Here is a 26,899-nt window from a genome sequence, read left to right as displayed (position 1 = left end):
CCCAACATGTTTGTTAATGAGCCTAACCCATGGCCCATTTCCTGCTCCAATGCTCCGAAGCCATTCAGGATGCTTAGGCCTCAGGCTCCTGGTCCATGACTGAACAAACAGAAACACTGACCTCTAGCAGCTGCAGCTAGGTACTACAACCCTGTCTGTTTTTGCACATCAGCCCTGCCACTGAAACACAGGTCAATAGAATTTTGAATATTAAGGGATATGGGGATAGTGCAGGAAAACGGAGTTGATGTCGAAGATCAGCCATGATCTTACTGAATGGAGGAGCAGGCTCGAGGGGAAGAATAGCCTACTCCTGCTCCTATTTCTTATAAACAGAAGGATTTATCACTGCCCCTACATCACACTTCTGAACCGGGTAGAAGACTTGGATTTATACAGCGCCTTTCAAAATCTCAGGACGTCCCAAAGTGCTTTACAGCCAATGAAGTACTTTTGGAGTGTAGTCACTGTTGTAACATTTTAGATGTGGCAGACAATTGTGCACAGCAAACTCCCACAAGCAGCAGTGTGATAATGACCAGATCATTTGTTTAGGTGATGTAGGTTGAGAGCTAAAATATTGGCCCCAGGACACAACTCCCCCTGCTCTTCTTCAAATTAGTGCCATTAGAACTTTTATATCCACTTGAGAGAGCAGGTGGGGCCTCAGTTTAACATCTCATCCGAAAGACGGCACCTCTGACAGTGCAGCATTCCCTCAGCACTGCACTGGGAACGTCAGCCTAGATTTATGTGCTCAAGTCCCTGGAGTGGGATTTGAACCCACAACCTCCTGACTCAGGAGCGAGAGTGCTACCCACTGAGCCACAGCTGACTGAAGAGGCATTGTTGCCTGATAAGTGATCCTTCTCTAACCTCTGCCCTCTGACCTCTATCTCCACCACTAACTTTATGTAATCTGGGCTTGACACTCCAGTACAGTCAGAGGTGCCACCTTTTAGATGAGATGTTAAACCGAGGCCCCGTCTGCCCTCTCAGGTGGACATAAAAGTTTCCACGGCACTATTTTGAAGAAGCAGGGGAGTCATCCCCAGTGTCCTGGGGCCAATATTTATCCCTCAATTAACATCGCTAAAACAGATTATCTGGTCATTATCATATTGCCGTTTGTGGGAGCTTGCTGTGCGCAAATTGGCTGCAGCGTTTCCTACATTACATCAGTGACTGCACCGCAAAGTACTTAATTGGCTGTAAAGTGCTTTGAGACATCCGGTGGTCATGAAAGGCGCTATATAAATGCAAGACTTTCTTTTTTTCCTTCTTTCTTTCTGGACTCCCCCCCAACAGAGGAAACAGTTTCTCTCTATCTAGCCTATCGAATCCTTCAATCGTGATCACCCCTTAACCTTCCATACTCGAAGGAAGGCAACCCTTCCTCATAATTTATCCCTTTCAGCCCCGGTATCATTCTGGAGAATCTGTGCTGCTCCCCGTCCAAGGCCAATATACCCTTCCTGAGGGGCGGGGCCCAGAACTGGATGCAGTGACTCCAGACCGGGTTCTGATCAGACCATGATCCCAATCCTGGTGGCAACTCAGGCTATGTATTTTGGCCCTTTTACTGGCACTTCTCAATTAAACAAAAAAGTCAAGGTTAACAGGTTTGGATGAATGACAGCCAGGGAAAGAATTACTAACGGAAGGACGGGTCAGCCAGAGAGGCCCAGGGTCTGACTTACCGCCTGACTACAGCCGGTCTCGTTGCCCCCGACGATGGTGATGTCATTGAGGACGCTTTTATGGTCGTGTTTGACACCGATGTTGATGTTCGTGAGATCGGGCAACGACAGGGATTGAGAACGTGCCCTACAGCAACAACAACACATTGCATTTATATATCGCCTTTACAGAAGTCAAAGCGTCCCGAGGTGCTTCACAGGAGGGTTATCAGACAGAAATTTGACACCGAGCCAGATATGGTGATATTAGGGTAAGGTGACCAAAAGCTCGCTCAAAGTGGTAGCTGTTCAGCCCTTAAAGGAGTAGAGAGGTTTAGGGAGGGGATCCCAGAGCTTAGAGCCCTGGCAGCTGAAGGCACGGCCGCCAATGGTGGAGCGAACGAAATCGGAGATGCGCAAGGGACCAGATTTGGAGGAGCGCAGACATCTCGGATGGTTTTGAGGCTGGAGAAGGTGCCAGAGATAGGGGCGGGGTGGGGGGGGGGCACGAGGCCCTTAAATTATACAGCACATTCAAAATGGTGTAAAGTTGCTCCTCCTACTGCCGAGACACAGTTTACCGTGCCGAGAATTTGCCAGTTTTGCCAACTATGTCACGGAACAAGCGAGCTTTCGGCTGCCCTGATGCCTCAGTTGGTGTATGCACTGCGCATTGAGGCATAAAGGCCACAAGACTCTCAGACTCGATTCTAGCAATGTAGCAGGGTAATCGAGGGCCTTGATCCCAGAGGGAGGGTACGGGCCCTTTAAGCACCTCCCCTTTAAAAAAATAATTGCACCTGGAGTCCTGGAGTTGGAGGAGACCTTCCCCTCCACACCCCCGCGCCCCCCCCCCCCAGGCTCCTACGCAGCCAACTGAGCATAAAAGGTCAAGGTTCAAGGGAAGTAGCGAGCTGAAAGATGTACTGAGTATACTGCGGGGAGGAGGGAAGACAGGTTAAAATGGCTGCTCTCTTCTCCTCCTTGGCCTCTGTTTTTTTTGTCATCTGCTTGAGACGATAAAACTAAAGGAATGTGAGGGAAAAACCAGTGGAAGCAGAAGGTAAGTTACCTCTTTCTGCTAGTGTCATCTTTAAACCCGACAGCCATCTCGCGAGCGTCTTCAGACTCTGGCAGGAAGCTGGACTCGGACGAGCCAGCGGCGAGCGACAAGCTCTGTACCTGAATTTCATCTGGAAAGCAAACAATGTGCATTTGTATAGCGCCTTTAACGTCGTAAACACGTCCCTCACGGTGTTCTCCTTTAATGGGCTTGCGCGGCCCGATCAAAATTCCGCGTGGGTGCGTTTTCTTCGATTTAAAAAGAAGGCCGAGGGGGCGGCCTAATAGAGGTCTTTAAAATGATGAAAGGTTTTGATAGAGTGGATAGAGAGAGAGTGTTTCCACTTGTGGGGAAGAGCAAAGCTAGAGGCCATCAATATAAGATAGTCACCAAGAAACCCAATCGGGAATTCAGAAGAAACTTCTTTACCCAGAGAGTGGTGAGAATGTGGAACTCGCTGCCATGGGGAGTGGTTGAGGCGAATAGTATCGATGCATTTCAGGGGAGGCTGGACAAACACATGAGGGAGAAGGGAATGGAGGGTTATGCTGATAGATTTAGATGAGGAAAGACGGGAGGAGGCTCGAGTGGAGCATAAACACATGCATGGACTGGTTGGGCCGAATGGCCTGTTTCTGTGCCGTATATCCCGTGTAATCCTGTGTAAATGTTGGCTCAGCGGCTGCGCGGGCACTCAAGAACGCTGTGTGGCCGGGAAGCTTAAAGGGAAGGTTGGTCCCAAGGTGCTTCACAGGAGCGTTATCAGCCAGGGGGTTTGACACCGAGCCACATAAGGTCCACGAGGTTGATTCCTGAGAAGAAATGTTGAGCAGGTTGGGCCTTTACTCATTGGAGTTTAGAAGAATGAGAGGTGATCTTATTGAAACGTGTAAGATTATGAGGGGGCTTGACAAGGTGGATGCAGAGAGGATGTTTCCCGTCGCGGGGGAATCTAGAACTAGGGGGCATCGTTTCAGAATAAGGGGTCACCCATTCAAGATGGAGATGAGGAGGAATTTCTTCTCTCAGAGGGTCGTGAATCTTTGGAATTCTTTGCCCCAGAGAGCTGTGGAGGCTGGGTCATTGAACATATTTAAGGTGGAGATAGACAGATTTTTGAACAATAAGGAAGTGAAGGGTTGTGGCGAGCGGGCAGGGAAGTGGAACTGAGGCTGTAAAGTCCTGTCCCCTCAGTACAGATTCACACGAGGCATGTAGTGAAGTCAAGGTCACTCTGGACCTGCACCTTTATTTCACAGCTCTGGAATGCTGCACTTGCCTGAGACCTGTCCTTATATACCTGTCTCTTGCAAGTGCACCCCCAGTGGTAAGGTATGCTGGTGGTTACAGGTCATATCTTATTACAGTCATGTATAGCATGTTAGGATACAGTTATATATAATAATGTAAGATACATGACATCACCCTCCCCCGAGGTCTTATTGTCTTTATAGGTTCAATCTTTCAGGTGGTCTACGCTCTTGCGTGGAGCGTCTGAGTTGTGGTTCAGTTGTTTGCCTTGGTGTCTGTTTTTCTTTGGGTGTGGTTGCTGGTATCTCGCCTGGACTGTCTGTTTCGATTGGTGTGATTGTTGTTGACTCGCCTGGGCTGTCTGTTGGGATTGCCCTTTCCTCAGGTTGTTCCCTCTGTCTGTCCACCAGGTGTGGTGCGAGTTCCACATTGTAGTCTGCCTCTGGTTCCGCAGTGTTGTTGGTAAATCTGCTTTTGACTTGGTCTACATGCCTCCGGCAGGTTTTGCCATTGTCCATTTGTACTACCAGTAGCCTGTTTCCTTCCTTGCCCGTTACTGTCCCTGCAAGCCATTTGGGACCCCTGCCATAGTTTAGTACAAACACTTTGTCCCCATCTCATTCCATCTCCCCCTCGAATTTCTGTCATGGTACTCAGTCAGCTTACGGTGCTTTGCCTCAACAATTTCGTGCATGTCTGGGAGGATTAATGAGAGCCTTGTTTTTATAGTCCTTTTCATCAACAGTTGCGCGGGGGGATCCCAGTGAGTGAGTGTGGACGAGATATGTAGGCCAGCAGCAGTCGTGACAGGCGATCCTGCAGCGTGGGACCTTGGATTTTAAGCATGACTTGTTTAATGATTTGCGCTGCTCTCTCCGCCTGGCCGTTGAAGGCCGGCTTGAACGGTGCCGTCTTGACATGATTTATGCCGTGGTCAATTATAAAGTCTTGGAATTCTGCGCTGGTGAAGCACGGACCATTGTCACTGACCAATGTGTCAGGGATTCCGTGCGTTGCAAACATGGTTGCAAGGCTCTCCACAGTGGTGGAGGTTGTGCTCGAGTTTAAAATGGTGCATTCGATCCACTTTGAAAATGCATCTACAACTACGAGAACATTTTGCCATGAATGGGCCCACATAGTCTACGTGCACCTGCGACCACAGTTTGGTAGGCCAGGGCCAGGGGCTCATTGGAGCCTCCCTGGGGGCATTGCTGAGTTGGGCACAAATGGTGTACCTTCGGACGCAGAGCTCCAAGTCCGCGTCAATACCAGGCCACCAGACATGGGATCTGGCTATGGCCTTCATGAGAACGATCCCCGGGTGCTTGCGGTGGAGCTCCCGGACAAATGCCTCTCTGCCTCGCAGAGGCATGACTACTCGCCTGCCCCACATCAGGCAGTCTACTTGTAGTGATAGCTCATGCATGCACCTGTGAAAGGGTTTTAATTCCTCGGGGCAGGCATCGCGAGCCTCTGCCCAGTCACCAGTTAGGACACATCTTTTTACTAAGGATAACGTGGGGTTGCTGGCCGTCCAGGCTCTGATTTGGCGAGCCATCATGGGCAAACCTGTGGACTCAAAGGCATTGATTGCCATGACTATCTCACAGTCCTGTTCGTCAGACCCTTCCGTGGTCGCCAGGGGTAGCCTGCTGAGCGCGTCGGCACAGTTGTCTGTGACTGGTCTGTGCCTTATTGTGTAGTCGTAGGACGCCAGCATGAGTGCCCACCATTGAATTCGCGCCGAGGCATTGGCGTTTATTGCCTTGCTCTCGGATAGGAGGGATGTGAGGGGCTTGTGGTCGGTTTCTAACATGAACTTGGCCCCGAAAAGGTATTGGTGCATCTTTTTGACACCGTACACGCATGCGAGCGCCTCCTTCTCTACCATTCTGTACCCGCGCTCCGCCCGCGAAAGTGACCTGGAGGCATAAGCTATGGGTTGTAATTTGCCCGCACTATTGACATGTTGCAAAACGCACCCGGCCCCGTACGCTGACGCATCGCATGTGAGAACTAGCTTTTTACCTGGGTCAAAGAAAGTCAAAACACTGTTGGAACACAGAAGGTTGCGTGCCTTATTGAAGACGCGTTCCTGGGCGTCCCCCCAAAACCAATCGCACCCCTTCCTGAGTGGCACGTGGAGAGGCTCCAGCAGCGTGCTTAAGTTCTGCATAAAGTTCCCAAAGTAATTGAGTAGCCCGAGAAAGGCGTGCAGTTCTGAGACATTCCGGGGCCTGGGTGCCAGGCGAATTGCTTCTGTTTTGGACTCTGTTGGGCGGATTCCATCAGCGGCAATCCTTCTGCCCAAAAATTCAGCCTCAGGTGCGAGAAACAGGCACTTGGATTTCTTGACTCATAGGCCTATCCGATCCAACCGCTTTAGTACTTCCTCCAAATTACGGAGATGGGAGTCGGTGTCCCTGCCCGTGATAAGTATGTCGTCTTGAAATGCAACCGTCCCCAGGATGGACTTGAGCAGACTCTCCATGTTGCGCTGGAATATGGCAGCTGCCGACCTGATGCCGAATGGGCATCGATTGTACATGAAAAGGCCTCGATGTGTGTTGATGGTGGTGAGTAGCTTGGATTCCTCGGTCAATTCTTGCGTCATATACGCAGATGTGAGGTCTAATTTTGAGAAAAGTTTACCTCCAGCCAATGTGGCAAATAAGTCCTCCGCTCTGGGCAGCGGGTACTGGTCCTGTAGGGAGATTCTGTTTATGGTAGATTTGTAGTCCCCACAGATTCGTACGGATCCATCAAGCTTCATGACTGGGACGATGGGACTTGCCCAGACGCTAAATTGCACAGGTGATATAATGCCTTCCCGCAGAAGCCTGTCGAGTTCGTGTTCAATCTTTTCCCTTATAACATAGGGTACAGCTCTGGCCTTGTGATGGACCGGTCTAGCATCCTGTGTGATGTAGATTTTGACTTTGGCCCCTTTGAAAGTGCCCAAACCTGGCTGAAAGAGATGTTCAAATCGCTTTATAACTGTTGAGCAGGAGGTCCGTTCCTCTAATGACATGGCATGGACATCATCCCATTTCCAGTTTAGTTTTGCCAGCCAGCTTCTCCCCAGCAGTGCTGGGGGGTCTCCGGGGACAATCCACAGGGGAAGTCGGTTCACTGTCCCTTTGTGTGTGACAGAGAGCATGGCGCTGCTGAGGACTGGTACGATTTCTTTGGTATAGGTCCTTAGTGTGGTGTCGACCCTTGTGAGTTTTGGTCTGTCTCTTTTATGCGGCCACAGTTGTTCAAATTGTTGAGCGCCCATGAGAGATTGACTCGCTCCCGTATCCAGCTCCATATTGACAGATATCCCATTGAGTAGGACCCTCATCATTATAGGAGGCGTCCTGTTGTAGGAGCAGCGGCCATTGATCGTGTTAACCCGCTGTACACCGGTGTCCCGGGTACTGTCCCCACCATCTTCTGGTCCCCTTTCTGACCCATCCGATTCGTATACCAACCGAGCTGCCGTTTTTTTGCACATGCGGGCCAAAGGCCCTGTATATTCACAATTTCTGCAAACAGTCTGCTGAAAGCGACAACCTCTTGACGAGTGCCCACCCCCACACCTCCAGCACAGACCTGTTCTATTGTTTAAAGTGTTCCCAAAGAATGAGCTGCGTCTGGCTGATCTCTCTTGAGCTTCTCTCAGTTTGTAGTTGATTGCTCGCATTGTGGGTTGATGAGGTGTGAACGGCCATTCCTGTGGCCTTTGATAGCTTCTGTTTGCTGTCGAGAACTGGTTCTCCCGGTTTTGTCTGTGTGTGGGGGTAGCAGCTTGTTTAGTGCTGTGAACTTCTTGTTCCAATATTTCGTTAGTTGTCGTACCTGCATTGTAAATCAACCTCGTTTCTTCTTCCCCTACCAAGAATGTCTGTGCAACCAATGCTGCTGCCTCTAAAATCAGGTTCTTGGTCTCTATGAGCTTTCGCAATATGCCTGCGTGGCCTATTCCTTCAATGAAAAAGTCTCTCAGCATTTCTCTCCTCAGTTCATCGGAGAACTCACATAAACTAGCCAACCTCTGAAGTTCCGCCACGAAGTCGGGTATGCTCTGGCCCACACAGCGTCTGTAGTTGTAGAACCTGTGTCTGGCCATGTGTAGGCTGCTCGCTGGCTTCAGGTGATCTCTTACCAGTGTGCTCAATTCTTCAAACGACTTCCTTGCTGGTTTCTCGGGTGCCAACAGATCCTTCATTAAAGCGTATGTTTTCGAGCCACAGCTGGTCAAGAGATGGGCTCTTCTCTTGTCTGCCTTATCGTCGCCTAACCAGTCTTTGGTTACAAAGCTTTGCTGGAGCCTTTCTATAAAGTTCTCCCAATTGTCTCCCGCATTGTACTTTTCATCTGATCCGTTGTTCGCCATTCTATGGATTCTGTAATCCCGTAACCCGTCGCCACTGTAAAGTCCTGTCCCCTCAGTACAGATTCACACGAGGCATGTAGTGAAGTCAAGGTCACTCGGACCTGCACCTTTATTTCACAGCTCTGGAATGCTGCACTTGCCTGAGACCTGTCCTTATATACCTGTCTCTTGCAAGTGTACCCCTGGTGGTTAAGAAAGCAAATGGCATGTTGGCCTTCATAGCAAGGGGATTTGAGTACAGGGGCAGGGAGGTGTTGCTACAGTTGTACAGGGCCTTGGTGAGGCCACACCTGGAGTATTGTGTACAGTTTTGGTCTCCTAACCTGAGGAAGGACATTCTTGCTATTGAGGGAGTGCAGCGAAGGTTCACCAGACTGATTCCCAGGATGGCGGGACTGACCTATCAAGAAAGACTGGATCAACTGGGCTTGTATTCACTGGAGTTCAGAAGAATGAGAGGGGACCTCATAGAAACGTTTAAAATTCTGATGGGTTTAGACAGGTTAGATGCAGGAAGAATGTTCCCAATGTTGGGGAAGTCCAGAACCAGGGGTCACAGTCTAAGGATAAGGGATAAGCCATTTAGGACCGAGATGAGGAGAAACTTCTTCACCCAGAGAGTGGTGAACCTGTGGAATTCTCTACCCCAGAAAGTTGTTGAGGCCAATTCACTAAATATATTCAAAAATGAGTTAGATGAAGTCCTTACTACTCGGGGAATCAAGGGGTATGGTGAGAAAGCAGGAATGGGGTACTGAAGTTGCATGTTCAGCCATGAACTCATTGAATGGCGGTGCAGGCTAGAAGGGCCAAACGGCCTACTCCTGCACCTATTTTCTATGTTTCTATGTTTCTATGTAAGGTATGCTGGTGGTTACAGGTCATATCTTATTACAGTCATGTATAGCATGTTAGGATACATTTATATATAATAATGTAAGATACATGACAGAGGCCAAGATCAGATCAGCCATGATCATATTGAATGGTGGAGCAGGCTCGAGGGGCCAAATGGCTGACTCCTGTTCCTATTTCTTATCTTCTTATAAGATGTTAGGACAGGCGACCAAAAGCTTGGTCAAAGACGTAGGTTTTAAGGAGGGTCTTATCCAAAAAGAGAGAGCCGGAGAGGTTTAGGGCGGCAATTCCAGAGCATAGAAACATAGAAACATAGAAAATAGGTGCAGGAGTAGGCCATTCGGCCCTTCTAGCCTGCACCGCCATTCAATGAGTTCATGGCTGAACATGCAACTTCAGTACCCCATTCCTGCTTTCTCACCATACCCCTTGATTCCCCTAGTAGTAAGGACTTCATCTAACTCCTTTATAGCATGGGGCCCAGGCAACTGAAGGTACGGCCGCTGAAGTAGAGCGATATAAATCGGGGATATGCAAGAGGCCAGAATTGGAGGAGTGCAGAGATAAAGAGGGGCAAGGCCTTGGAGGGATTTGAAAACAAGGTGAGGGACTAAAGTAGAAACATAGAAACATAGAAATTTACAGTGCAGAAGGAGGCCAGTTTGGCCCATCGTGTCCGCGCCGGCCGACAAAGAGCCACACAGCCCTCGGTCAGCAGCCCTAAAGGTTACATATAAACCTATGAACAATGAACAATGGCGGAAAGGCAAAGAGCACCCGGCCCAACCAAGCTGCCCCACACAACTGCGACACCCCTTACACCGAAACATTCAACACTCCACCCCAAGTACTCTGTGTACAAACTGATATTTTTAAGTGTTTGTATTTAATATTCTGTCACTGTTTCTGCACAGTAGGATTCAGTTACATACAGAGAGGGTATTCGTTACTCGTGGAAATTTATGTCTGACCCGAGTGAAGGTCTCGAACAAATTTAAAGATTGCACATCTCAAAATAAGAGCAGGTTGCAAAAAAAGAGAAATGAGGAAAGAATGATTCAAACTATTCCTTTCCCAACTGTCTCTTCCCTTCCCTCATTGTTTTAAAATGCTGACTGCCCCACGCGATAGAGTCTGTGCCCTCTGGCCCCTAATCCAGCAGCCTTTGTTCGTGTGTGACCTTTTCCGGGAAAATTTACTAGGCGTTGAACTCGTTTGGGGAGATCACCATAGCTAATCCTGATTGTGTATCCAGACGTTTAGGAGCATAGCAACAGGAGGAGGCCATTCAGCCCCTCGAGCCTGTTCCACCATTTGATGAGATCATGGCTGACCTAACTCCATATACCCGTCTTTGCCCTTCGGTTAGCAAAAAGCTATCAATCTCCGATTTAAAATGAACAATTGATCGAGGATCAACTGTTATTTGCGGAAGAGAGTTCCAAACTTCTTTGCATGGAGAAGTGTTTCCTAACGTCACCCCTGAAAGGCCTGGCTCTAGTTTGTAGACTATGTCCCCCCTAATGCTAGAATTCCCAACTAATACCTTCTCTCTCTCTCTCTACCCTATCTGTTCCCTGTAATATCTTGAAATTGATACCAATCATTATACAGAGTTAATAAGAACATAAGAAATAGGAGCAGGAGTAGGCCATACGGCCCCTCGAGTCTGCTCCGCCATTCAATACGATCATGGCTGATCTGATCATGGACTGAGGTCCACTTCCCTGTTCACTCCCCATAGCCCCTTACACAGAATGTTCAGCACAGAAGCAGGCCACTCAGCCCACCATGTTCAACACTGTCTCAAAGAACACTTGGAGCAATGCACAAGTACCTGGGCAGCTGTCCTCGTTGTCCATGAAGTTGCTGCTTGGCCAGATTTCAAATCTAGGCAAGGAAAGAAAAGTGGATTACATTATTACATTTTTCTTGAGGAAAGCCAAATGAAGAGCCACAGCCCCGAGCGCAAGATATCACCGAGGCTGAGAATGAATCAACGGGGTGAAGTAACTCAGGAAGTGGTAATTAGATAGCAGCAAGTTCGGATTTTGCAAAACCTGTCGAAGGAAGAGAAGACTGAGGGAGGCGAGTAATTCCATGCTAATGCAAACGCAAAATACTCGGATGCTGAAAATATGAAATATAAAAAGGAAACGCTGGAAACACTAGCGGGTCGGGCAGCATCTGTGGAGAGAGAAACAGAGTTAACGTTTCAGGTCGATGACCCTTCGTCAGAACTGAAAAACGTTAGAGATGTAGCAGGTTTTAAGAAAGTACAGAGGCAGGGTAAGGGGGAGGGGAGGAAAGAACAAAAGGGAAGGTCTGTGATGGAGTGGAGGACAGGAGAGATTAGAACATAAGAGCATAAGAATTAGGAGCAGGAGTAGGCCATTTGCCCCCTCGAGCTTGCTCCACCATTCAATGAGACCATGTCTGATCTTCTACCTCAACTCCACTTGCCTGCACTATACCCATATCCCTTGATTCCCTCAATATCCAAAAATCTATTGATCTCTGAATTGAATATACTCAACGACTGAGCATCCACAGCCCTCTGGGGCAGAGAATTCCAAAGATTCACCACCCTCTGAGTGAAGATATTTCTCCTCATCACAGTCCTCAATGGCCGACCCCTTATCCTGAGACTGTGACCCCTGGTTCTAGACTCCCCAGCCCGGGGGAAACATCCTCCCTGCATCTACCCTGTCAAGCCCTGTAAGAATTTTGTATGTTTCAATGAGATTCGTATGATTAAATGACAAAAGGGATGATGGTGCGAGGCGAAAGGAGATGGTGATGGGGTAAGTAGAGGAACAAAAGATGGGTCTAAAGGAGCGGAATATCTACTATATGCCTACTGAATCCCACAGCTAGCTGATTGCACTTCCTACCACTCACCCCACCCCTCCCCCAACTCACTATAAGGAATCGATCACAGTCTCCCAGTTGCTCTGTTTCTCTTTCTCTGTCTGATGATGCCACCTTCCATACCGAAATGTTTTCCTCAACCGAGGATTCCCCTCGACGGAAGCTTGCTCCATCGTTCAAGAAGAAAATATTTCCTGCAGAACTTTCATGCTCTTTTAAAAGACAAAATCCCAGCATCTAACTTGAGTCTGTTGACTGATGGCACACAAAATATCATACAGCGAATATAAATATGATGTATTAAAAAAGTCAGTCAATAAAAAAAAACAATCCTTTGGCACCAAACATTTTGTGCTTTTTTTTGTTGATTTTTTTAATGCTCCTTGAATAGTTTGTTGAGCACGATTCCCAATTTAGTGCTAAACTTGTGCCAAATTGTAAAGATTTTTAGCTGTTCTGCAAAACAAAGAACTTCTCAAAGTCTCTCTGTTGTTTGCCTGGATCATCCACCAACTAAAAATTCAGCTAGGGAATCCAGAAATCTTATCCTACGTCACCAATGTGATATATTTTTTACGACATCACAAACACACATACACAAGATGGCGCTACAGGAGCTTGCCATGTGACCTTGTCACGTGGTCCTTTTTTCATCAGCAGTAGTTGCATTACCACAGTAGTCCACTAGGGTGAAGCTCTATATTACATGGGGACCTGTGTGTGCCAAGAGCTGGATTCAGAACAGAGCTTCAAACAAGACAGCAAATCACACAGAAAGCTAGCATGCAGGTACAGCAAGCAATAAGGAAGGCAAATGGCATGTTGTCCTTTATTGCAAGGGGGTTGGAGCATAAGACTAAGGAAGTCATGCTACAATTGTACAATTGGTGAGACCACACCTGGAGTACTGTGCACAGTTTTGGTCTCCTCATCTAAGGAAGGATATACTTGCCTTGGAGGCAGTGCAACGGAGGTTCACTGGATTGATTCCTGGGGTGAGAGGGCTGTCTTACGATGAGAGATTGTGTAGAATGGGCCGATACTCTCTGGAGTTTAGAAGAATGAGAGGTGATCTCATTGAAACATAAAAGATTCTGTTTGGGATTAACAGGGTGGAAGCAGGGAGGATGTTTCCTCTGGCTGGAGAATCTAGAACGAGGGGGCACAGTCTTAGGATAAGGGGCCGGCCATTTAAGGCAGAGATGAGGAGGAATTTCTTCATTTGGAGGGTTGTGAATCTTTCGAATTCTCTGGCCCAGAGGGCTGTGGATGCTGAGTCTCTGAGTATATTCATAGCTGAGATTTTTGGAGTCTAGGGGAATCAAGGGATATGGAGATCGTGGTTCAAGGGATAGGGAATGTGGAGTTGAGGCCGATGATCAGCCAGGATCTTATTGAATGGCGGAGAGGGCTCGAGGGGCCGCATGGCCTATTCCTGCTCCTAATTCTTGTGTTCTTATGTAAACAGTTGCTGTGTGTTTGGACACTTGTCCCAGAGGTGGAACGGCATTGTTCTAACATCTGCCCTCCTTCTAAAATGTCACCTGCTGGCTGGTTCCTCTTCTTTAATCCGTCGCATCAAAGATTCCTTGCAAGGTGGAAATGGTATCATAGAGAACCGGTTCATCTCCCGGTCATGTTCAATATCGTTCCGGAGTAGGTCCTGAAGTAAAGAACGCAGGGAGACTTTAACATCATGCACCTCCTTCCATCATTTTCAATTCAGTTAACAATTTACTAATTAGAGTCAGAGGGGCAAAGGAAGATGTCTCCCGTCCCTATGAATCAGCCGGGCATCAGTGCAAGTTAATAAATCCTGAACAAAATCACGTGGGGGTTGTCGAGGCACTTGTAGTGGTCCCAGTTACTGTACCGACCCAAATCAGCTCATTAGGGATTATCCTGGTTTATGCTTAAAGGGCAGCAAATTGGAGAATCAGAAGTGTCACTGGGTGAGGGAAGTCAAAAGGCAGCCAGGGTTCCTGTTTGTGCTCACAGTCAGATGATCCTGCAGAATATGTGTCTGTGTGTGAGATTCTGTATGTGTGTGCATCTGTCTGCGTGTATCTGTGTGTGTGAGTCTGTGAATGTGTGTCTGTCTGTGTGTCTGTGTCTGTATGTCTGTGTGTGTGTGTGTCTGCGTCTGTGTGTCTGTATGTGTGTGTGTCTATGTCTAGTGTGTGTGCGTCTGGTGTGTCTGTGTCTGGTGTGTCTGTGTGTGTCTGTGTGAGTCTGTGTGTGTGACTGTCTGTGTGTGAGTCTGTCTGTGTGTCTGTGTCTGTGTCTGTCTGTGTGTGCGCCTGTGTGTGTGTCTGTGTGTGTATGTGTGTGACTGTCTGTGTGTGAGTCTATGTATGAGAGTCTGGCTTTTTGTCTCTGTCAGTGTGTGTGTCTCTGCCATTGTGTGTGTCTCTGTGTGTGATTCTGTGTGTGTCTCTGTCTGTGTGTGTGTCTGTCGGTGTGTCTCTGTGTGTATCTCTGTGTGTATCTCTGTCTGTGTGTATGTCTCTGTGTGTGTCTCTGTCTGTGTCTCTGCCTGTGTCTCTGTCACTGTGTGTATCTCTGACTGTGTGTGCGTCTGTGTCTGTGTGTGTGTCTCTGCCTGTGTGCCTCTGTCTGTGTCTCTGTCTGTGTGTGTGTCTCTGACTGTGTGTCGCTGTCTGTGTCTCTGTCTGTGTGTGTGTGTGTCTGACTGTGTGTCTCTGTCTGTGTCTCTGTCTGTGTGTGTGTGTCTGACTGTGTCTGTGTCTGTGTGCATCAGAAGGCTCAGATCGACTCTAATGCCTGTCATGCCCGAATAGGCTTCCAACACTGAGGGTGGAGCTCACACGTGAAGAATGGCCTTGGACGAGGTTGCAGAGACTAGCTGGTGTCCGTGACCTGGACCTCAGGATAAGTCGGAGCCTTGTGGCGTGGAGGGGAGAAAATTGGGGCCAAATTAGGATGGTAAACGATCCAACCAATGGCTTACTGCCATGCAATAACGATGCACGCACATAAAACTATCAAGACTTACCGTTGGACATAGGATTTCTTCACCATATTCACTTTCTATAAAATAAAAGGAAAAATATAGATGGCTGTTGGTAGTAAGGATGCAATCGCCCTCTCCCATTAGGGCCTACATATTACCCTGTCTGCACAGCAATTCATTGCATTAGTGACTCTCCAATCGGCTGACCAATACAAACACTACCTGCTCTCCTGTGTTGCTTTGTACAGATGCTGTGTTGCCAGTTCCAATTTCTTAACAGAATCCTTCAGGCAATCTGGAGTTGGGCAAATTGGGGTCAATTTAAACTCAAGGGATCGGGGGAGAGGCCTCGATGGGGTAGATGCTGAGAGATTGTATCCCCTGTCCGGAGAATCCAGAACCAGTTTGTCAGTTGTTAACCGTGCTTTAAATGTAAAATGCCGTTGGACAAAGAAGTATTGCTCAGAGGAATAAAAAGAGAAGAGGCTGGAAATACTCAGCGGGTCGGGCAACATCTGTGGAAAGAGAAACGAGGGTTAACGTTTGAGGCCGATGACCCCTTTAGTCAGAACTGGTAAATGGTTAGAGATGTACCAGGTTTTTAAGCAAGTACAGAGGCAGGGAAGTAGGGGAGGGGAGGAAAGAACAAAAGGGAGGGTCTGTGAGCGGGTGGAAGGCAGGAGAGATTAGAGAGACAAACGTGATGATGGTGGAGCCGAGGCGAAAGGAGATGGTAATGGGACAAGTAAAGAAACAAAAGTTGGGTCTAGGGGAGGTGTGAATGGGAATGGCAGGATCATCAACAGGTGCCGCCCGAAACAATGGGGTCAGAGGTTATGATCTGAAATGGTTGAACTCAATGTTGAGGCCGTAGGCTGTAAAGTGTCTGAAATTGCTGTATTTGCTTCATGGGCTCTTGGCTTAAGAATTCATAGCAACACATTGCTATTAAGAACCATTTGGTTTATTAACAAAAAGAGATAGAAAGAAAGACCTGCATTTCTATAGCGCCTTTCACGACCACCAGATGTCTCAAAGCGCTTTACAGTCAATGAAGTAATTCTGAAGCGTAGTCACTGTTGTAATGTGGGAAATGCGGCGGCCAATTTGCGCACAGCAAGCTCCCACAAACAGCAATGTGATAATGACCAATTAATCTGTTATTTTGTTATGTTGATTGAGGGATAAATAAATATTGGCCAGGACACCGGCTTTTCTTCAAAATAGCGCCATGGGATCTTTTGCATCCGCCTGATAGGACAGACGGGACCCTCTCCAAACAAAGATTTAACAATCACACGACACATTACCAGTTCATCCACTAGGCTCACAACTGCATACCTTATCATGAATGACATCGACCCAACTGACTGGGGTTTTATTGAGGCTTGTGAACATCACGTGACTGGCTAAGCCATTCATAACGCAACAGCTCTACAACTATTTTAAGTAGAAACTTTAAATCAAGTGCCCCCTTTTGGCACTAGAACCCACAAATTACCAAATAAAATTTTAACGGAAACTTAGATCAAATTAAAATTTGATTGCCGGGGCTGATGATGCACTCCAGTCCCTCCAGCGCCCACCTCTCACAGAAGTCCGTGAGCGTACCGGTCGACACCGCGTGCTTCATCGCCAGGGACACCCTGGCTCGGATGTAACTGCGGAAGAGAGGCAGGCAGTCGGGCTGAACGACCCCCTCGACCGCCCGCTGCCTGGACCGGTTAATGACCACATTGGCCAGGCCCAGGAGCAGTCCTACGAGGAGGCCTTCTGACATGCCCGCTCCCCTCCGCACAGGGTGCCCAAAGATCAGGAGTATGGGACTGAAGTGCAACCAGAATTTGAGGGGCAGCCCCTTCAAATATTAGAACAGGGGCTGCAACCTCACACACTGTATATAAACATGCAACACGGACTCCTCCAGACAGCAGAAATTACAGGCGGCCTGGGAGCCCATGAGCTGACTTAAAAACTTATTACACGGGACTGCTCCGTGCACCATCCTCCAGGCCAAGTCCCCAATAAATAGAGGGAGGACTCCCGCGTAGAGAGCACTCCATTGGGGACCCTGCCTCCTCCGGGCAGCAAGATGGTGCGCCATGGTGTGTCCGGATGGCAGACGAGGATGGCAAAGTGGAAAGTGTGCAAGAGCAGCCCGTACAGGAAACCCCTCCGCGCAGAACTGAAAGGCACGGAGGGGATTTTACGGAGAAGGCTTAAGTTGTGAGGCGCCGGCTCCCAAGGGAGGTTTCGGGGCCTGGCTTCGATGAGGAATTCCGTCCGGACTGGGGTCAGCGCAACAGCTCCACAACTCTTTTTGGTTGGAAACATAAATAAACATTAGTTCAAGTGCCCCCCGATCTGGGGGACACTCCAAATACTTATTATGGCCCTTTTTATATTTTTTTTGGTATTTTCTTTGTGTTTTTTGAGGGGGGGGTTTTGTGGGTTTTTTTGAGCCCTAAAACTGTAAATCTACAAGTGCCCCCTATAAAAGGGGAGGGGGACACTAAAAACCCAGCAATTAAAACAAATTAAACTTTAAAACATATAAAATCAAATTAAAATTGCATACCGGTGGATACCGCGTGCTCCATCTCCAGGGACACCCTGGCCCGGATGTAACCGCGGAAGAGAGGCAGGCAGTCAGGCTGAACGACCCCCTCGACCGCCCGCTGCCTGGACCGGCTGATGGCCCCCTTGGCCGTGCCCAGGATCAGTCCTACGAGGAGGCCTTTGGACCTACCCGCTCCCCTCCGCACAGGGTGCCCAAAGACCAGGAGTGTGGGACTGAAGTGCAGCCAGAAATTGAGGAGCAGCCCCTTTAAATAATGAAACAGGGGCTGCAACCTCGTGCATTTGATAAAAACATGGAGCATGGACTCTTCCAGACCGCAGAAATTGCAGGTGGCCTGGGAGCCCGTGAACCGGCTTAAAAATTTATTGCACAGGACTGCTCCGTGCACCACCCTCCAGGCCAAGTCCCCGATAAATAGTGGGAGGACTCCCGCGTAGAGTGCACTCCATCGGGGACCCCCGCCTCCTCCGGACGCCAAGATATTGCGCCATGGCGTGTCCGGACGGCAGACGAGGATGGCAAGGTTAAGAGTGTGCAGGAGCAGCCCGTACAGGAAACCCCTCCGCGCAGAACTGAAAGGCACGGAGGGGATTTCCCCGAGGCGGCTCAAGTTGTGAGGCGCCGGCTCTCGAGGGAGGTTTCAGGGCCTGGTGCTGATGAGGAATTCCGTCCAGACGGGGGTCAGCGCAACAGCTCCACAACTCTTTTGGGGTAAACAAAATTAAACATTAAATCAAGTGCCCCCCCGATCTGGGGGACACGCCAAACACTTTTCATGTGCCCTTTTTTTTTGTTTTTTTTTGGTTTTTTTGGTGATTTTTGTGGGGGTTTTTTTTTTTTTTTTGGGCACTAAAATCATAATTTTTTAAGTGCCCCCTATAAAATGGGAGGGGGACACTAAAACCAGCATTTAAAATAAATTAGACTTTAGAACATATAAAATCAAATTAAAATTTGGTTGCCGGGGGTGATGATGCACTCCAGTCCCTCCGGCGCCCACCTGTCGCGGAAGGCCGCGAGCGTACCGGTGGACACTGCATGTCCATCTCCAAGGACACCCTGGCCCGGATGTAAGCGCAGAAGAGAGGCAGGCAGTCAGGCTGAACGACCCCCTCGACCGCCCGCTGCCTGGACCGGCTGATGGCACCCTTGGCCGTGCCCAGGAGCAGTCCTACGAGGAGGCCCTCGGACCTACCCGCTCCCCTCTGCACAGGGTGCCCAAAGATCAGGAGCGTGGGACTGAAGTGCAACCAGAATTTCAGGAGCAACCCCTTTAAATATTGGAACAGGGGCTGCAACCTCGCACATGCAGTAAAAACATGGAACACGGACTCCTCCAGACCGCAGAAATTGCAGGCGGCCTGGGAGCCCGTGAACCGGCTTAAAAATGTATTGCATGGGACTGCTCCGTGCACCACCCTCCAGGCCAAGTCCCCGATAAATAGTGGGCGGACTCCCGCGTAGAGTGCACTCCATCGGGGACCCCCGCCTCCTCCGGACGGCAAGATGGTGCGCCATGGCGTGTCCGGACGGCAGACGAGGATGGCGAGGTGGAGAGTGTGCAGGAGCAGCCCGTACGGGAAACCCCTCCGCGCGGAACTGAAAGGCACGGAGGGGATTTCCCCGAGGCGGCTCAAGTTGTGAGGCGCCGGCTCCCGAGGGAGGTTTCGGGGCCTGGTGCTGATGAGGAATTCCGTTCGGACGGGGGTCAGCGCAACAGCTCCAGAAAACTGTGAGCATAGGCACAGGTGCGTGCATCAGAGTGTCTTAATCGAAAGAGTTTGCTTTTGTATTTGTGCTCAGAGGGAGTTTGTCGTCCGTCCGGCACAAAGATAATTCAGAGGGAAGATTGCCAAGGAACGTCAGACCGGGCACGACCTCACCAAGTCACTTCGAGGTTGCTGTTTTCTTTCTGGGTGCGCACGATTAGTTGAAGGGTTTCAAGTCTGATTCAAGATATCAGCACAAGTCTCTCTTTAAGCGTTGCCTGATACAGATTGGCGGTGCCGTCTCAGTGTGTGGTTAAGTCGGAGTCATTAATTTGCAGCATAAGAGTTCCATTCACATGAGTGAGTGGGAGCGAGAATTCCCGGCAGCTGTGCAAACAGGTTAGAGTACACACAGACGCACACACACACACTCACAGAGCAAGAGACAACACTCCCTTGCCATCTGCTGCTACTGTGTGACTCAGCATCGAACGTCTGCGCGTGGTCGCAGTACACTGGCTAAAAAAACCCTTCCGTCTGGGGCCTTGGCTTGCTGCCAGCTGTTACACATGTGCGCGCTGTAAACCGAGACGTTTGCAGGCTCGCTGCAGCGCGGAGACAACATCTGTGAGCAAGGCAGCCAGGCAGGGCTGCTCAATCGAGGCGGCTAGTGTTTACTTTGCTAAGGAGGGCCCAGAGGCTCTGCTAATTTACCTGCGGAACTCGACAGGCCTGCCTCTCCATGTGTGCCTCAGCCTCCATTCCCTGCCCGCCCCGCCTGCAGGATGCGGATAAAGCTGGCATTCAGTGCTGCTCCCTGCCGGCAGAAGGCAAGGGGAATGTTACGAGTTGCCAGGATTCTTCGAATTGCAGGAACCGCTGTGTAAGCACGGCAGAACCTGCAATGTATGCACCTGTGAGTGCGCTTAGGTGCGTCGAGGAGGCCCAAGCACGTGGGGCGATCCCGTCCGAACTGACACCCCTGTCCGAGCGGAATTCCTCATCGACGCCGAGCCCCGAAACCTCCCTTGGGGGAGCCGGCACCTCACAATTTGAGCCTCCTCCGGGAAATACTCTCCGTGCCTTTCAATTCTGCGCGGAGGAGATTCCTGTACAGGCTGCTCTTGCACACTCTCCACTTTGCCATCCTCTTCTGCCGTCCGGACACACCATGGTGCACCATCTTGCTGTCCGGAGGTGGCAGGGGTCCCCAATGGAGTGCTCTCTACGCTGGAGTCCTCCCTCTATTTATTGGGGACTTGGCCTGGAGGGTGTCGCACGGAACAGACCTGTGCAATAAGTTTTTAAGTCGGTTCATGGACTCCCAGGACGCCTGTAATTTTTGTGGTCTGGAGGAGTCCGTGTTCCACGTGTAGTGGCTCCAACAATGTACTTAAGTTCGGTCGAAAGTTCCCAAAATTGTTCAAGAGTCCCAGAAATGAACGCAACTCCGATGTGTTGCAGACAAACTGTTGAAACCTGCAAGTCCTGGCAGCATGTTTGCCCCCACACCTCCAGCATGAACTGGGATTCCCATTGGTGTGAACAAAAGAGCTGTTACAAGGCATTCCTCGCTGATTGTCCCTTTGAGTGCTCTTGAGCACCCTGTTAGTGGGTGTCAATGGCCCTATCCCAGGCCACATTGTCCACTGGGGAGGGGGGCGTAAATGTCCGTTCAGCCTGCCATTGTCTCTGTTGGAGACTTAGGGCCCAAGTTTCCACAAGAAAAAAAACGGGCGCCCCTCCGAGCTGGGCGCCCGTTTTTCGCGCCTAAAACGGCGCCTAAAAAAATCCTCAGTCGTCTCCACCGACTTACAGGTCCTGTGGCACTCGGCGCAGCCGGCACGAGTTGTGGGGGGGGCGGAGCCAGGTCCCTGCGCTGAAAACAGTGCCGGGAACTCTGCACATGCGCGCTACAGTCGGCACGCAACTGCAGTAGCTCCAGGCGCCGAACTGTGTGGGAGGGGCCCGAAGCACGCAGCCCCTAGCCCTGGCCCAATGGCCTCACTGGGGCTGCGTGAATGAGGCTCCTCCCACGGCCAGCTCCTGCTCCCCGCCCAACCAGACCCGACACCCGCTGCCCCCCCCCCGCCCCGACCAGACCCGACCCGACACCCGCTCCCCCCCCCCCCCCGCCGACCAGACCCGACCCGACACCCGCTCCCCCCCGCCCCAACAGAGACCCGAGACCCGCTCTCCCCCCCGCCCCGACCCGAGTCCCGCTCCCCGACCCGAGGCCCGCTCTCCCCCCGGACCCGACACCCGCTTCCCCCCCCCCCCCGACCCGACACCCGCTCCCCCGACCCCCCCCTCTCTCCCCTCCCTCTCTCCCCTCCCTCTCTTCCCCCCCCCTCTCTCTCTCTCTCTCCCTCCCTCCCTCTCTCGCTCAGCGGCACGAACGGCTGCAGAATTCTCCCTGGCTGAAGCACTTTCACACAGGTAGGAAGATGGTTTATTTTATCTTTTCTTGGCTTATAAATGTTTATTCAGGTTGGATTTATTTGTATAATATTTGTAGAAGTATAAATAAGGATTTATTGTCAAATTTAATGAGTTCCCTTCCCCCCCACCTCGTTCTGGACGCCTAATTTGTAACCTGCGCCTGATTTTTTAATGTGTCGAACAGGTTTTTTCAGTTCTACAAAAATCTTCACTGGCGCCATTCTACTTTAGTTTGGAGTACATTTTCACTGTGGAAACTTTCAAATCAGGCGTCAGTGGCCGGACATGCCCCCTTTTGAAGAAAAAATTCTGTTCTAAACTAGAACTGTTCTACCTGACTAGAACTGCAGAAAAAAAAATGTGGAGAATTGCGATTTCTAAAATAGTCCGTTCTCCACCAGTTGCTCCTAAAAATCAGGCGCGAATCATGTGGAAACTTGGGCCCTTACTCTTGGCTCTATTGCTGCCTAGGGTGTGTCAAACTGCCCTTGCCTGCCTGTGGGGCTCCGTATCGCATTTATGATATTGACTCCCTGATCCATCACCACGATGGAGGCAGAATTGCGCGCGTATATTATCTTGGTTTCCTCCTCCCCCGCCATAAAAGTCTGAGCCATCAACGCCGCCACTTCCAAGGTCAAGTCCTTGGTCTCAATTAGCTTTCTGAAAATCCCCGCATGACCGAGGCCCTCAATAAAGAAATCCCTTAGCATCTCCCCCCTGCAGGTGTCTGTGAACCTACAGAGGCTGGCCAAGCGCCGGAGGTCCACAACGAAATCCGGTATGCTCTGTCCTTCCCGACGTCGGTGGGTGTAGAATCTGTGTCGGGCCATGTGTACGCTGCTCGCCAGTTTGAGGTGCTCACCGATTAGAGTGCTGAGCTCTTCAAAGGTTTTGTCCGCCGGCTTCTCGGGTGCTAGCAGGTCTTTCATGAGCGCGTAAGTCTTCGGTCCACAGCTGGTCAGCAGATGAGCCCTTCGCTTGTCGGCCGCTGCATCTCCCAGCCAGTCCTTCGTGACGAAACTCTGCTGGAGCCTCTCAATGAAATCGTCCCAGTCCTCACTAACACAGTACCGTTCATCTGTGCTGCCGGTGGCCATTCTCGTGGGTCGTTGATTCCCGTTTCTCGTCGCCAATGTAAAGTCCTTACACAATACTACAAATCCACATGAGGCACATTCTATGGACAAGGTCACTCCATGACCTGAACCTTTATTCACAGGACCAAGAATTGATAACCCTGCATGGGACCTCCCTTTATATACCTGGATGGCCAGATGAGGAGTATCTCCCACAAGTTCACCCTCTGTGGTCAAGGTGTGCATTTCTTACATATATACAGTATTGCAGTGTTGTTACATAAAGGTTACATACATGACACCGACAACCTTCCCACATCCCACCCCCTCACAACCTTCCCCCCCACCATCCCCTCCACAACCTTCCAACCTGCCCCATAGCCCCCCCCACCACAAGTTCCCCACCTGCCACACAACCTTCCCAAATCCCCCTCCGCAACCTTCCCACATTCCTACCCCCAGCAACTTTCTGCCAATCCTAACCTTATCCTACTCGTATCCCACCCACATCCTTCTTGGATCCTACCCATATCCTTCCTGTATTTAACCCACGTCCTTTCCCATTGTGGCACAGGATATTGGAACCCCAGCATGTTTATAAACACACCTAAGGATAAAGAAAGAAAGACTTGCATTTATATAGCGCCTTTGATGACTCAGGATGTCCCAAAGTGCTTTACAGCCACTGAAGTACAATGAAGCACTGGCATAACGTGGGAAACGCGGCAGCCAATTTGTGCACAGCAAGCTGTCACAAACAGCAATGTGATAATGAGCAGATAATCTGTTTTTGTTATGTTGATTGAGGGATAAATATTGGCCATGACATCGGGGATAACTCCCCTGCTTTTCTTCGAAACAGGACCATGGGATCTTTTATGCCCACCTGAGAGGACAGACGGGGCCTCGGTTTAACATCTCATCCGAAAGACGGCACCTCCGACAGTGCAGCACTCCCTCAGCACTGCCCTGGGAGTGTCAACCTGGATTTGGTGCTCAAGTCTCTGGATATACTTATTTCGGCATTTCTTTCATTGTACTTTCCTTCATTTAACAAATCTATTCACATCTGAACAAACGTGCGAGTGACTGCCGTTAATGTGGATTGTCGGACGTACCTGGGAGTTCCCTGCTTTGGATTGATGAGGATTCCATTCTCTGGAAGAGAAAATGTAGAATTTAGACACTGTGGGGTCAAAATTGCCCCTGTGCGCGATGCCCGTTGGTGCTTCCAGGGGGCGCTAATGAGGCGCAAAACACTTTTCATCCGGGCGGGGGCGCGGGGCACAATCGGCTCCCACGGAATTGCACGGGAATTAGCGCAGGTGCTGCCATGGCAACGCCGCGCCCAGCCAGTAACGTCATCGGCGTGCACGCCAACCCCTTTGCGCCACGAGACGACCACTTTCCACCCTGTGACGGACATTGCCCCACACCCCACGAGGCTGGCCCGAGCCATCTGGATCACGAATGTCCCTTTAGGGAGGGAAATCTGCCTTCCTTACCCGGTCTGGCCGATATGCGACCCACAACAATAGGGCTGGCTCCCAAAGCAAGCGTTCTGCTCGGAACTCCAACAGGGCAGGCAAGCCCCAGGTGGGCAGAGGAAACGATTCAAGGACACCCCCAAAGCCTCCCTGATAAAGTGTAACACCCCCACTGACACCTGGGAGTCCCTGGCCAAAGACCGCCCTAAGTGGAGGAAGAGCATCCAGGGGGGCGCTGAGCACCTCGAGTCTCGACGCCGAGAGCATGCAGAAATCAAGCGCAGGCAGCGGAAGGAGTGTGCGGCAAACCAGTCCCACCCATCCTTTCCCTCAACCACTGTCTGTCCCACCTGTGACAGAGTCTGTAATTCCTGTATTAGACTGTTCAGTCACCTGAGAACTCACTTTTAGAGTGGAAGCAAGTCTTCCTCAATTCCGAGGGACTGCCTATGATGATGATGGTTGGCTCTTAACTGTCCCTCTGAAAGGGCGGCTCACCACCATCTTCTCAAGGACACTTAGGGATGGGCAATCATTCCTGGCCTTGCCAACGATGCCCACACCCCAGGAATGAATAATTAAAAAAATATATTTGAAGGTGTTAGGACAAGTTTATAACGCTGTCAAAAAAATGCATATGGAATGCTTGGCTTTAAAAATAGAGGCATAGAGTACAACAGCAAGGAATTTATGGTAAACCTTTATAAATCACTGGTTCGGCCTCAGCTGCAGAATTGTGTCCAATTCTCGGCACCGCATTTTAGGAAAGATGTCAAGGCCTTGGGGAGGGTGCAGAGGAGATTGGTACCAGGGATGTGGGACTTCAGTGATGTGGGGAGAGTGCAGAAACATAGAAACATAGAAAATAGGTGCAGGAGTAGGCCATTCAATAAGATCATGGCTGATCATTCCCTCAGTACCCCTTTCCTGCTTTCTCTCCATACCCCTTGATCCCTTTAGCCGTAAGAGCCATATCTAACTCCCTCTTGAATATATCCAATGAACTGGCATCAACAACTCTCTGAGTGAAGAAGTTTCTCCTCATCTCAGTCCTAAATGGCATGCCCCTTATCCTTAGACTGTGACCCCTGGTTCTGGACTTCCCCAACATCGGGAACATTCTTCCCACATCTAACCTGTCAGAAGCTGGGGTTGTTCTCCTTAGAGCAGAGAAGGTGAAATGGAGAATTAATAGAGGTGTGAAAAATGATGATGGCTTTTAACAGAGTAGAGAGGGAGGAGGGTCGATAACCAGAGCACACAGATTTCAGAAAATTGTCAAAAATCCAGTAGGGGAGATGAGGGGAGTTTGTTTTACGCAGCTATTTGTTACAATCTGCAATCCGCTGCCTGAAAGGGAGATGGAAGTGTTTCAATAGTATCTTTCAAAAGAGAATTGGATGTACATTTGAAAAGGAGACATTTGCAGGGCTATGGGGCAAGAGCAGGGGAGTGGGGCTGATTGGATCGCTCTTTCAAAGAGCCGGCACAGGCACGATGGGCCGAATGGCCTCCTTCTCTGCGCTGTATCATGCTATAAAATATGTTGATGTGGTGGTAAGTTCACAAGTGAGGTGCAGCAAGTGATCAGGAGGGCCATTGGAATCTTGGCCTTTATTGCAAAGGGCATAGAGTATAAAAGCAGGGAAGTCTTGCTACACTTGTACAGGGTATTGGTGAGGCCACAGCTAGAATACTGCATGCAGTTTTGGTTTCCATATTTACGAGGCTGTACAGAGAAGGTTCACTAGATTGATTCCGGGGATGAGGGGGTTGACCTATGAGGAAATGTTGAGTAGGTTGGGCCTCTACTCATTGGAATTCAGAAGAATGAGAGGTGATCTTATTGAAATGTATAAGATTATGAGGGGGCTTGACAAGGTGGATGCAGAGAGGATGTTTCCACTGATGGGGGAGATTAGAACTAGAGGGCATGATCTTAGAATAAGGGGCCGCCCATTTAAAACAGAGATGAGGAGGAATTTCTTCTCTCAGAGGGTTGTAAATCTGTGGAATTCGCTGCCTCAGAGAGCTGTGGGAGCTGGGACGTTGAATACATTTAAGACAGAGATAGACAGTTTCTTAACCGATAAGGGAATAAGGTATTATAGGGAGCGGGCAGGGACGTGGAGCTGAGTCAATGATCGGATCAGCCATGATCGTATTAAATGGTGGAGCAGGCTCGAGGGGCCGTATGGCCTACTCCTGCTCTTATTTATTATGTTCTTATGTGAGGAATCACCACTTGACTAATCAACTGAAAAACTGCCGAAGCCAATCATGTAAAGTACTAGACAGTACAGCTGCCAGATTTGTACATCTGTGCTCCAGATTGAGTGACTTCCTTCAGGAGATGGGACAAGAATCAAAAAAGAAAGACTTGCATTTATATCGCACCTTTCACAATCACCAGATGTCTCAAAGCGCTTTACAGCCAATGAAGTACTTTTGGAGTGTAGTCACTGTTGTAATGTAGGAAACACAGCAGCCAATTTGTGCACAGCAAGCTCCCACACACAGA

At 49.7% G+C, this 26,899-nt stretch overlaps 1 protein-coding gene across 1 annotated transcript in view; it reads right to left on the bottom strand.

Annotated features, from left to right (window-relative positions):
* The window catches only part of LOC139230277 (caspase recruitment domain-containing protein 11-like), a 113,704-nt gene that overhangs the window by 25,309 nt on the left and 61,496 nt on the right, over positions 1-26,899 (bottom strand). The window contains 6 exon segments of the mRNA XM_070862105.1: positions 1,701-1,827; positions 2,752-2,872; positions 11,073-11,125; positions 13,651-13,769; positions 15,123-15,157; positions 24,010-24,049. Coding sequence (XP_070718206.1) covers positions 1,701-1,827; positions 2,752-2,872; positions 11,073-11,125; positions 13,651-13,769; positions 15,123-15,157; positions 24,010-24,049 — 495 coding nt within the window.

The sequence above is a fragment of the Pristiophorus japonicus genome, chromosome 19 (genome assembly GCF_044704955.1).
Source record: "Pristiophorus japonicus isolate sPriJap1 chromosome 19, sPriJap1.hap1, whole genome shotgun sequence".
In the NCBI taxonomy this organism is placed as follows: Eukaryota; Metazoa; Chordata; class Chondrichthyes; family Pristiophoridae; genus Pristiophorus; species Pristiophorus japonicus.
The sequence above is the reverse complement of the archived record's forward strand: the minus strand, read 5'-3'. Positions and strand labels throughout refer to the sequence as shown.